The 13,362-nt window shown below is 43.4% G+C and overlaps 1 protein-coding gene across 2 annotated transcripts in view; it reads left to right on the top strand.

Annotated features, from left to right (window-relative positions):
* Fto (FTO alpha-ketoglutarate dependent dioxygenase) overlaps window positions 1-13,362 on the top strand; it is a 345,735-nt gene that overhangs the window by 148,805 nt on the left and 183,568 nt on the right. For both annotated transcript variants that reach the window (XM_034523083.2, XM_076915616.1), the window contains exon 6: window positions 3,155-3,298. In XM_034523083.2, the coding sequence (XP_034378974.1) occupies window positions 3,155-3,298 (144 nt within the window). The remainder of the gene's footprint in view (window positions 1-3,154; window positions 3,299-13,362) is intronic.

Consider the following 13,362-nt stretch of genomic DNA (forward strand, 5'->3'; position numbering starts at 1 on the left):
TACTTGGCTATTCCCCGGAGTTAATGGGAGAATGTTCTGTGTGGAGAAACTGGATGTGTCCGAGCAGAACTGTTCCATTGGCTCTTTTCCTTTTGGTTTTGGTTCCACTTAGAATGTTCTTGAGATTCAACAGTGTTTTTTTGTGTGTTTTTTTTTTTTTTTTTAGGAATTTAAATCTATATATAATTATTTTTAAAATAATTAATCAGTTAGTTAAATATTTAAGTAGTATATAAGGTTATATACCCTCTCTTTGTTTCCTCAGACTAACTAGTTCTGCCTTCCTAGATACCACCAGATTTAATCCTGTTTGTGTTATCATTTCAGTGATAATATGTATCAATCAAAGGCACACCTGTGTTAACCTGCCCTACTCTCTATTCTTTATTCTCTATGCTTTGTTTTATTTTGGAAACCTCACTGATAATTACCTGCCAACAAGTGATTCTTATCTTGGTGTGGGAATTGGTTTAGATAGGACAGCTAACGTATAAACAATCCACGGAAAAAATAGAAAACACAGACTTCATCACATAATTAAAAATTCTGTGTCCTTCAGAGTGAACTGTCAACACAGTAGAGATAGAGTGGAAGAAAATATTAACAAGCCGTGTAGCTAATAAATGTCTATGATTAGAGTAGAAAAGGAATGTTTACAAATCAGTCATTTGAAAGAGAGATGGATCTGTCTAAAATGGTGACTGAGCTAAACAGGCATGTGCCAGCGACGGTAGAAAAATAGTCAAGAACACATGAAAAGTGCACAGCAGAGCCCACAGTTGTGGCTCACCAGTAAAACACCTACTTGCCTTTCATGTGCAAAGCACAGGGTTCCCTCCCCAGCACAGGAAACAAAACAAACAGACACAAAGTGTTTATCACCATTAGTCATTAGAGAATTGCCAGTAAAAGCCAGGGTCAAATTACAGTAACAAATGTTGGCGAGGCTGTGAGGCTGTGGGGCTGTGGGCAGAAACAGCTCTTCTGCACTGCTGAAGGAGTGTACTTATTCTACAGTGACTTTGGCATAGTCTGCCACTTCTCAGGCTAAATTCGGGCACTCTATAGTACTGCAATTCTATAACCGGGGATATAGCCAAGAGAAATAAAAACGCGTACATGGATGTTCATAATAGCCCAAAACTGGACCCAACCCAAATGCTCATCACATACCCACGTCACTGAGTACCGTTTGACAGTAAATAAGGTTGCAATGCTGATGTCTGCTGTGACAGAGATGAACCACAGAGATGTACTAGTATAAAAAGCCAGGCACAAAAGACCACCCACACGTGCGCGGGCACACACACACACACACACACACACACACACACACACTGATTATAATGAAAGGTCCAGGACAGGCAGGTGTGTGTGTGTGTGTGTGTGTGTGTATGTGTGTGTGTGTGTATGTATGTGTGTGTGTGTATGTGTATGTGTGTGTGTGTCTGTCTGTCTGTCTGTCTGTGTGAGACTGGTTTCAGCATCATCTCTTTACAACATGAAGCAAGTCAGTGCTGTTGAAAATGACACCAAAGGGCACCAAGGAGCAAGGGTTTTGTTTGGAGTAACAGAATTATCCTGGAGTTAATGTAGGATTGATGGTGCAACTCTGAATATACTCAAAAATGCTTAACTGTCACTTTCAATAGTCGGACTTCATGATATGAATTATATTTCAATAAAGATGTGGCCAGAAAAGGATTGAGACCTCAAAAACTCAGGCCCATTCATAAATTCTTTATACCAATTATATATAAAGTCAGAAAGACAGAGTCCTGTGCTTCTGTTTTTATGACTATAAATAAAGTTAGGGTTTGGCTTAATCCATTGCACTGACTCTACATTGATGAGAGTGTAGATTGTTCCAGTTCTTAGATGTGGAAATGGGCATGCACTTGCTTGCCCCAGGGGCAGGCCACTCCATACTTAGAATGCAAAAATGAAAGTGAACTGCCTTTCTTCACGACTGCCACTTAGCAGTAGGCACCAGGCGCTTGGTGAGTGGGGTCCCCCTTCTTGCTCAGTGCTGTTTACCCTCATGTGCTTTGCACTCTGGGATTACCACAGCAAAATGCATTAGTCAGCTTCTGTTGTGAACACAAGAACTGCTTCCCAGGCTCATCTCGTCATGTTGTATAAAGAGGCAATAATAGTTTTAACACCACAAGATTCTTTGCAAGGTTTTTTTCTATGGTTTTACTTTAAATTGTAAATGTTAAAATAAAAATAATTTAAGGATACATTTTTTTTCTCAGTCATCCAGAGGAGGTCTGTCTGTCTGTTTCTGCCTGTCTGCCTGCCTATATACCTACCTGCCCACATACCTACATACACACATATATGTGTGTGTGTGTGTGTGTGTGTGTGTGTGTGTGTATTCTTACCATCTTAGGAAATCATTTCATTATCAAAATAAATGAATTCATACTCTATCTGTATCTTTGGCTTTTCCAACATAGGCTCCTTCAGTAGTGTCCATTTGATTTCTGTCACATTTTCACAGCCCTAGAGAGGGTAAACTAGGTGTCTTTGTCCCCACTGATGCTTTACAACCTATGCCCCATACTCTTCCTTATTGAGGAAGGACTGCAGCTGCCTCCTGTCTATAGAAAGGGGAAGAATTGTTTTCCTTGAGCTATAACGTCACCCCTGCACACATACACACACACATATTATTACCATTCTAGTTTGTGTGCTTTGCACCAAGTTGTCCGCTCTGTCCACCATTCCCCCGTTGATCTATTCATGACACAAGACAAACATCACTATCTTCACCATTCTTGCTAACCGGATATTCACTGAATAATTGCTGTCTACATTTCTTCTACATTTAAGAGTCAGTGTTACAGTATATGTAGATTAAGCATACAAGCATATATGTATATACATACACCTCATGTATATAACACACCTCAGGGCTCTCCTTGTTTATTCAGAGAGAGGAGGTCCATATAATGAAGACAGCCAGCAACCTGCATGACTACTGAGGCCTGGCTGGCTGCCCAACCTCATTGTCACTGTCATTGTCGTTTGGGAGCATGAGCTGTGAGGAGGGCCGATGTGTGTGTAAAGCAGAGGCAACTGTGAACAGGAATAGGACGTGCATGGTGAGCTTGCAGTACTCCGTCTTACTGTGGTTCTGTCTTGACAGTGCTCCACAGGCACCTTGGATTATATCTTACAACGCTGCCAGTTTGCACTGCAGAATGTTCTCAATGACTCGGACAATGGCGATGTCTCCTTGAAGTCCTTCGAACCTGCAGTTTTGAAACAAGGAGAAGAAATCCATAATGAGGTAAGGACCATGAGGAGGCTGATGGGTCTGAGACTCACCCCTGCTGGCGATTTCAGATCTAATGCAGGAGAGTGTAGTCGGAGGTGAGGGAAGGTGACACCAACAATCATAGCAGCCAGGGTCATGTCATGTGTGTGCTAACAAAATATGGCAGCCCACACAGCTCCTAAACACAGGCATTTACCCTCCTAGTCTGTAGGACCGGGAAGCACAGAGAAGGCAGTGTGGGTGAGGACATGTTTCTCGATTCATAGATGGCACTCTCTCAGTGTGTCTTTGCATGGTAGAAGGGACAAACAAGTCTCAAGTGTGCCTTGAGTCTATTCATAAGACTTCTGCCCTCGAGATCCATCGCCTCCCAAAGCCACCTGTCACCTGATGGTTAGGATTTCATAAGAACCTGGGTTGACAGGCACAAACATTCAGGCCATTGCTTTCTTTGAGATGGTTTCTACAGGAAATACACAGTGGACTGGCAGCATGACACCGGGAGGGGTTAAAGTGTGTAAGTAGATCCTTGAGACAAGGGAACTGGCTTTTCTAATGGATCAGAAGCATTTTCCAAGTCTGTGAGTAGCTCTGCCCTAACGTCTGCAGGAAGACACCGACTTTACAACCACAGTTCTTCCCAATACAGACATCTTTGCAGAGCAACTGTAGTGTGAGCTATTGGTGGCTTCCTTGAAGCAGATAGACCTAGGGAGTTACAAAGGACCTGGGAAGAATGATTGCTCACCTAGCAGTAATTTATGAGACTAGCTGCTTTTCTATAGTCTGTGAGTGCAGTAGGTTTACATGGTAAGGCCAGTACACATCCTAAGCTTGCTGTTTTGTTAATGCTCTCAATTTCTACTTTATATATTGTTAACTATTTAGTTTTTTTTCAACTTATTTTTTGCATAAGTAAATGACTTTTTTAAAAAAGAAACTCAGTACTACTATTTAAGTGACATCCTATAGTTTGCCAAAAATAAATGTAAACTAGATATCCTAATTGGGGCATAGCTTGAGCATCTATGACCTCAAAGTCAGCACCCACAGTGACACACTTCCTCCTACAAGGCCACACCTACTCCAACAAGGCCACGCCTCCTAATAGTGCTACTCTCTATAGCCAAGCATTCGAACACATGAATCTATGGGGGCCAAACATATTTGAACCACTAGAGTAGATAACCATACTCAGTGAGAACAGAAAAGTCCTCAGGCTCATCTGTGGGTACCCTTAAAGAGAGAATACGCTAAGCCCCCACCCTTTCCTTTATGCTAATGAGACTTGTTATAATCATGCAACTTGATACATTTAAAGAAATCTTGACTCTTATACTTTAAATGAATGGATTTCAGTGTTGGTGAGTTACTAAAGACATAAGAGAGAGGGTAAGATTAACAGGTGGTAGAGGATGGTCACAGTATGCCTGCAGTCTCAGACTTTACTTATGACATAATGGGAATTGGTGGAAAACCTGGTCTGTGACGCCATTGTTGCTCATGCTATCCAGTGTACGGTCCCTGAGCTTGTGCTGGGCCTTCTTCTGGTTGCATTAGGGCATTCTAATGCAGGGAGCCGGGAAATGAGAAACAAAACACTGGCAAGTTAAGTCATACGCTAATGCTGCTAAGTACTACAGAAAACAGGCAAGCAGATGGCAAGAACCAGAGAGCATCCTACTGGAAAGAAGCGGAAGAGGCGAGCCACGTGGGGGTGTGGGGTCATTGCAAGCAGAAGGAACAACCACTACAGATACCGTAGGGCACTGAATGCTTAGATTCCACGGAACAGTTTAGTAGCAATGTGAGGGTATGAGGCTCGAAGTTGTAGACCATGACATCACGGGGCTAGTGTTAGCAACTGGGGAGTAACAGCCTGCTTGTTACTGTGAGGTAAATGGGATCCTTGGAGAATTCTGAGCAGATGAGAAAATGTCTTCACTCACAGATGTAAGATACCTTGCAGTAACTTTTTAAAAGCTTTCCGTATCTTATGAGCTGTTGTACACTGTGGGAAACAGGATCAGAAGCCCTAGAACCAATGGCAAAGCCTCTGCCTTCTGGAGAATATTGGCTACATGCTGCTAAAGCTGAAGCCAGGCTGGCCAGTTTTCCTTCCTTTGCTTGTGTAGGAAGCATTCCCACTGGAGATGTTGCTTATAGCTTGAAAGCTGTGCTCCTATGGACCCAGAGACCTCACTGGGAAAACAGTCTCGGCCATTTTTCATCTTAGTGCAGAATTTCTAATCCAGGTATTTAGTTACTTTTCTGAAAGAGTTCATGACTTTCAGAGTCAGGCCAGCAAACCGGTTGCCAACCCTATCATGCACGGATGCTGTTTGACTTCCTTGTCTTATCTGGTTATATGGCTGCAGTATTTTCTTATCTCCATGCACAGAGAAACTATATAGTCACACAGCAGAATACTGCCATCAGAATCCATCTGCTGCAGAAACAAACTGACCTTTTGACTCTGTCTGTGTCGGGAAGGTGGGGCAGCCCTTTTGGGCTAGTCTGGGAGTGATATAGCTCTTATATCCAAATATTCTGTGTACCTATCATGGTCACCACCTCCTCATCTCACCTTCTCCAAGGTCATCTTAAAGTCAAGGTTAAGTTGGTGTGTCTGCTCATTAGAAACCTGTTGTCATGCTAGCTGGCCTGGGATGAGGTGTTGGCTTACTCACAGTGTATTCTTAGTAGTTATCTGCTTTCTTGTTTGTTCTCTTCTGTCAAGGCCACATGCCTTTGCCTGACTAATTATAATGAAGCATGTTGAATACTTTGAAGCCATCTGCATTCAGGAATGCATTTTCTAGCAACATGAGGACTTTAGGCATAAGAAACAGGTGGGTTTGTGATAGCCCCTACTTAAGATGCAGAGAAAAGATTTCAATTCATTTATAAGCCAGATCCCCTTCTATTAAATTGGCTGTTTTAAATTGTTATTAAATTGGCTGTTTCTTTCTTCAAACCAGTGTGTTATGAACTTACAGACTACTAGCAAGTTTCTCCTGGAAGCAGCACAGTGGGCTGCACTGTTGGATTCTCAGTTTCTTCTCCTCCCCCCCTCTCTGAAGCTGCTCTGGAGTAGCCTCGTGTGTCTGGGCAGCTGGAGCTGAGCACTGCCCTACTCTAGTGCTCTGGGTGTTGAGGAAAAAGGCACATACTGTAGTGAGACATATGTCTCTTAGCACATGTGCACAGCCTCATGAGCAAACCATGTGGCTGACCCGGGGCCAAATCAAGAGTCCAAGCAAACATGGCATAGAAAAAGCAGGCACTGCTTGCTTACAGGAGTGTGGGCCAATATGGTGATAATGGTTTTACAATATGATTCTTCTTTTCATCATTTTCCAGATAGATGCTTGCTATGTAGGTCAGGCTATACCCAGACTTACAATCTTCTGCTTCAGCCACCTGAGTCCTGGGGGATCACAGGGATGCCTCACTTTCCCAGCTGATCTTTAGTCTTTGTTCCACAACCCCGGAGTGCTCCCTGGGAGTGCTCCCTGCCTGAGGTTCAGGCAGGCAGGCGCATCCCATTTCTTTCTCCTTCACATAGTCTCTTGGTGTTTCTGAGGGAAAACTAAACCACATTCATCTCTTTTGGCTGTTCTGAGGAGAAGGCAGGTGCAAGTACAAAGGTTGTGGACATGCTCCTCTGTGTTGTAGCTGTGAACCGGAAGCCACTGTACAGTTGCTCTCATGGTTCTCTGAAGATCCAGAACGCCTTTCACGATCAGTGGGACCTCAGGCTGCTGTCCACCTTCTTCTCCTCATGGGCTTTCATTGACTCTGCACAGGAATTGCTTAGGTGGTGGGATAATAGTTTCCATTGTGCATGTCAGAATTTGGGAAGTGTGGTTCACGTGTGAGCAGAAGACTGACAAGACCCTCAGGGAGCTCTTCTGTCGTGTCTCTGTTCTTCTCCTTGGGGACCCATGTCACCTGTGGAACCTTTCTGTCTCCTGTTTGCATTTTGGTTTCTTGATAGATTCTGTCTTTTCTTTCTTCTCTGCTAGCTCTCAGCTTCCTCTTTGGGTTTCGTTGTCTAGAGAAAGGATGGAGACCTTTGCTCACATGCTTGGCGCTTTTTAGGTCACTCAGTATGCCACACTTTGATTTGTTTTTGTTTTAGGGATTCAACAATAGACCGTATAAACCTACTTTGTAGCTTTCCTATCTCCAGAGTTTGAAGGGGGAAATTCTTTTAGTAATGGAGAAAGCAGTGAAGGTGGCATTTGAGTAAAACTCCTTGATCGCCCAACCCCAGCACTGAAGTAAAAGGTCAGGCCTTACCATTGAGTAGGATCTGCTGTCCACAGAAACATGACATCCTTCTGACACTACTTACCAGACAGCCTCTGCCTGACTCAAGCCCCCTTCTTAACTGGCATGGAAGAGGGGTAGGCTATGAGCCGGCAGGGATGGAAAACCCTTTCTGCTCAGAAAACTCTCCAGGCCGGTGAGATGCTGATAGACATTAAGTCCCGGGGCTTGTGGTCTTCTCTAGCTAATAGTCTTCATCCCTGGCAGGACTCTGGCATTTACCTGGCATTTCCTTATTAACGCATGGAAACCTCAGCACAAAACCAATATGGCTGCTGCATGACTCTCCCTGTCTCACAGCTGGTGTAGGTCTTCTGTAGCACAGCCTCCTTCCCACTGACCTCAGAGCCCTAAGTCTTCCATTTCTGTTTTTCAAACTGTTGTTTGGTAATGGAAGTAGTGTTATTTTTTATCTTTTTTTTGTGTGTGTGTGCTTTATGTTCATGTTTGTTTGTTTACAGAGACTTAGGTTTCATTAAGGGATTTCTCAAACAATTTTCTTTTGTTGTTCTCACCCCAACTCCCCACCTGCACTCCTTCCTCCATCCTTTATTCCTTCCCGAAGTTGCCTCCAGGCTGGCCTTGTTTGCCACCTCTCTCAGCCTAAGAAGGGTATGCTTATGCCTTCTTCTTTCACCTCTTCCTCCTCTGTTTGGCCTCCGCTGTCCTCCCTCCTGCCTGGTCCATTCCAGCTCGTCTCCATGAGTCGCCCTGGCTCTCAGAACTGCACAGATCTTTTTACCCTAACTTGTTTCATACTCCCATTAGGATCTCTTCCTCTGTCTCATAGTCTCTTCCGTTTCTAGTCTGTGTGTGTGTGTGTGTGTGTGTGTGTGTAGGCATGCATGCACACATAAATATATAATGCAAACTTTTATCTAAATTCTGCTGTGTATTTGTCTGCCTTAGTTTGCTTAACATAATGATCTCTAGCTCCATTGTTTTCCTGAAAATGCCATGATTACAGTCTTGTTTACAGCTGAGTAACCCCCACTGTGTTTATCATAATTTCTTTATCCATTCTAATAGGTTTTCTCTGCTCCTGATGAAATTAGGCCAATTCAAGCTGAATTGAGAGTCAAAAGGCAGGTTTATTTGGGGGCAGCTTTTGGGCAAGGAACTAAGGAACTAGGCCAGGGAAATCAACATGCAGACAGGGAGCCGCCTAAAGGGGAGGAGGAGGAGCCTGATGTCTGGATTACTAGGGAAGAGCCTCGTGGGGAGGGGAAGCCCAGCCCCAGGGCGGGGCATAGCAAGGTAGGGTTTAGCAGCCATGCCTTGTAAAGGGTAGAGACTGACGATGCTGGGAGAATCTGTAGGCCAGGTCCACTTTGATATGTTAAGTAAGAACCTGAGCTTCATGTCTAGGATCCAAAACCCAGCACATTCATCTGTTGATAGCCATCGTGACTGGTTCCAGATATCTGCTGCTGTGAATAGCGTGGCTAAACATAGATGTGCAGGTATCTCTATAGTGTGGTGACTTAGAGTCAGTCCTTCAGGTATGCATGGGTATAGGAATGGTACAGAAGTGGTATATCTGCATCCTATATAGTATTCTGGTTTGTTTCTTTGAGCGGCCTCTATATTGATTCTGTAACAACTGCACCCATTGATGTTCCCCCACAAAAGGGTTCTGGTTGTCCCGCAGCCTCACCACCATGTGCTGTCATTTATTTTCTTGATAACTGGGCTGCAGCGGAATTTCCAGGTGGCTTTCATTTGCACTTTGCTAATGGCTAAGGATGTTGAATACTTTTTCAAGCATTTATTGGCCACTTGTATTTCTTCCTTTGAGAGCTGTCTGTTGAGTCTATTTCATTTATTGACTGTGTGGTTTGACTTTTTTGGTATTCAGCTTGGAGCTCAGTTGGAATCTAGGTAGTAACTCCCTCTTGGATGTATATTTCGAAAATATTGTTTTCCTGTTCTGTGAGTTGACTCTTTAATTTGATGGTTGTTTTTGTCTCTGTGCAAAAGCTTTTTAATTTCATTGATAATCCTTGTAGGCTATTTTCTGTGCTTTTCAGGTCTTTTCCAGTCCTTGCCTATGTCTGTATTCTGAAGTATTTTTGCCTTTCTTGGTATTTCAAGTCTTCTATTTAGGTCTTTGGTCCACTTTGAATTCATTTTTATTTATGGTAAAAAAAAAAAAAAATCTAAATCTTGTTTCATTCTTGCCCATGTGGATACCCAGGTTTCCCAGCACCATTATGGAAGAGGATGTCATTTTTCTAATCTGTCTTCTGACATCTTTGTAAGACATGGGATGGCCCCAGTTGTGTGGGTTTATTTCTGGGTGCTCTATTAAATTCCCCTGTCAGTGGGTCTGGCTTTGTGTCACTCCCTGTTTTGTCACTGTGGCTCTACAGTATGCTCTGAGAGTATATGTGTGATTCCTTCGCATGGCTTAGCCTCCTCAGCATTGCTCCACCTATTTGGAGTATTTATGCTTCTGTATAAATTTTAGAAAGTTTTTTTTTCTAGTTCTGTGGACAGTGTCACTTGACTTTTGGAGGAAATTGTATTGAATTCACAGATCACTATTTGTAATGTACCTGTTTTCATGATACCCTGTCGGTCCGTGAGCATTGGTGGGGAGCTGTCCATCGTCCGGGGTTTCCGTTCTTTCAGCAGTTCTTACTTGATCGTAGTGTCTTTTGCTCCTCTGGTGAGGAAGAAGGCTAAGTTATCATGAGTGGGGCTTTTCCCTGCCTTTCTTTCCTGGCAATTTAGAGGTGTATGGAAGGACTGGCAATCTCTGTGTGTTGGTTTTGTCTTTCCACAAGGCAGAAAGCAGTTTCTAAGGTGGTCTCTTTATAGCCTCTCATGTTTATGGTCATGTTATCTGTACATAGCGTTCATTTGACTATCTGTTTCCTATTTTACTTTCTTTCTTCTTTGTCTTACCATACTTCTCTGGTTAATGTTTGGAGCACTATACTGAGTGACAGTGTAAGTGTGGAAAGCTTTGCACTGTTCCTGATTGTAGAGGATTTAGTGAAATATTGGCTATAGGCTTGTCACATGTAGCTCTTAGTATTCAAAAATACATTCCGTCTGTTTGTAGTTTGTTCAAGGATTCCATAATGAAGGGTCAGGGATTTGTTAAAGGCCTCTTCTGCATCTACTGGTGACCCTGTAATTTCTGCCCCTACATAATCTATGTTTTTTTATTGCATCTGTATTTGATGTTGAACCATCCTTGCATACCTGGAATGGAACCAATTTGGTTGTGGGTTTTGTTAGACTGTAAGCATTTGGTAAGAAATCTTGTGTCTGTGTTCACCGGTGAGTTTAGTCTGCAGCCTCTCGTTGCTATTCTCTGGTTTGGGGATCGTTGTATTCACCGTGTTTGGTGGCCTTCCATCTCTTTCTGTTTTATGAATCACTTTGAGGAGCTTTGGTGTTAGCTCTTCCTTAAGAGTTTAGTAGAATTTGGCAATGAATTCATCTGGTTCTGGGCTTTTCTTGGTTTGGAGGTTGTTGTTGTTACTTCATCAATTTTTTTTTTATGGATTTAACTTGCTTTATATCTTCTTGATTTAATTTTGGTAGCTCATATATGCTAGGAATTTATCCATTACAAGGAAGCGGTTCCTAGTTGTCTTATCTTTCCTGAATATCCAGAACCCTGATTCTGAAGAAGGAAAATAAAAGGAGGAAGAAGAGGAAGAGGAGGAGGAGGAGGAGGAGGAGGAGAAAGAAGTTGCTACATTGATTGATTGATTGGTTGATTGATTGATTGATTGATTGGAGGCTGGAAGAACTTAGGCCACGGCATGCATGCAGAGGTCAGAGGAACCAGTTGTCTCCTTCCACCGTGTGGGTTCCGGGGCTCACACACAGTTTGATGGGCTGAACAAAATGTGGTATGTCTGAGGAGGAAGAGAAGGTTTTATTTGTCAGCATGACCAGGCCCTGCTTTTGCTTTCTTGTCCTGTGGCAGAGTCCTCCATGGCCGTCTTCCTGCTTCCAAGCTCTCCACAGAAGTACAGTCCCATGCCCTAATAGGTTGACGGGCTTACTGCACACAGTAGTCTTTTTATTTTCTCTATTCCAGGGTGGTCGAGGCTTCCAAGTGTTGTGCTCTTCCATAGTAATAAGCAGCACAAGGGTTGGGGAGGCGTTGAGAGCATCTCACCTCTCCTCACAGTCGGGCTTGAGGCTCTGCCAGCAACAGGCTGCCTGACAGTGTGAGCGCTTTCACGCAGCCCTTTAAAAGGCTCTCTTTTCTCTTGTAGTGGATGCACTGCTAAAGCTGGATCCTCACTAAAGCTGAACTGTGGCCATATTCCTCCTCCTTTCAAAGTCCTTGGATTTAGCTCCTGTTAACCACTGCCTTTTAACACCACAGAGAAAGGTTTAGCAACTGTCTTAATGTGGCCCACATTCCTGTTTTGTTTTGTTTAAACAGCTTTAGCTGAAATCAGTTCTACACATCAAACAAACATTTATTTAGCGTAAACCGAAACCTTTCCATTAAACTAGGTCTTCTCCAGTTTCTTACTTGAGCCGTTGTCACCGTTGCTAATCTTCACAAGTTGCTTTTTGTTTGCCTCATGGAAGTTCAGTGTGGAAAAACAAATGGAAGTCTTCTGTGCTCACAGAACATGGTGACAGTAGCCCAGCTCCGTGTGGAACGTGATCACTCTGCAAAGCAGACAGCACAGCATGGAGCTGGGGTCGCTGGACACTTCTTTGTAGGGCAAAAGTAAAAAGGAGTTTGGGGTGGGATGCAGTTCTGCTTTGATGCTATAGTTTGATGTTCAAGTGGAAGACAAGCCATAGAAGACTCAGGTGTAAAGTGTTGGTCAGAATCTGATCTGTGTGCATTGAGATTGTTGCCACAGCAAGGATCAGACACCTAAGCCTGAACTGGCTGGAGCAGAAAGGGGCTTTGAGATAGATCATCCAGTCAGAAACTATCTCCTGGACCTGACTTTTTTTTTTTTAATTCACAAATATGTTCATTTGACATTCCAGCAAAGTAACATATAGACAAAGCTGCTCAGACCCGGGCTGGGTGTAGGAAATGGCCTTAGAACATAGGAGTTCATGTTATATTTCCATGGTTATGTAAGTGTCATACATCTTGACTGTGACAATTGTTATTATGTGAGTTTTACATATATTTTGCCCATTTATATACTCGTCAACCTCTGTACTTAATCTAAATGCATTTTTAAAAATTATTTATTTACATCCCAAATGCTGTCCCCCAGTCCCCCTCTCGAAGAGTTCTTCCCCCTCCCCCAACTCCCCCTCCCCTTGGCCTCTGAGAGGGAAGCCTCTCTCCCCAGTCCCCTCGGGTCCTGGCTTTATCGTCTCATCTCCTGTCCTGCCATTTTGGCTCCAGTTTGACAGCAAAATGTCTTCAGGCTCCTTCTTGTGTTTTTCTAGTCTCAGAGCCTCTATTCTTCTGAAACCCAGAAATGGGAAGGGATGTTTGGCTTCACCCTGGGTTCCTACTGCTGTTAGTATTGTAGCTGTAGCTCTGCTTACAGGACAGTACTGAGCCTGGAGAAGGTGTGATTACATCCTGTGGGGAGGAGGAGGTGGTCAACACAAACAGCTTAGTAGCTTCACAGAAAAGAACCTTTTCGGTGCCTTCAGCCTTTGCTACTATTGCAGGTTGTAATTGTCCCTTACTGAGTCACCAAGTGAGAACCTTAATGGCTGCATAGGATGTTGAATGCCTCTATAACTAATGATATATTGTTTGCTTACGTGACTAAAGT

Source organism: Arvicanthis niloticus, chromosome 18 (genome assembly GCF_011762505.2).
Source record: "Arvicanthis niloticus isolate mArvNil1 chromosome 18, mArvNil1.pat.X, whole genome shotgun sequence".
Taxonomy (NCBI): domain Eukaryota; kingdom Metazoa; phylum Chordata; class Mammalia; order Rodentia; family Muridae; genus Arvicanthis; species Arvicanthis niloticus.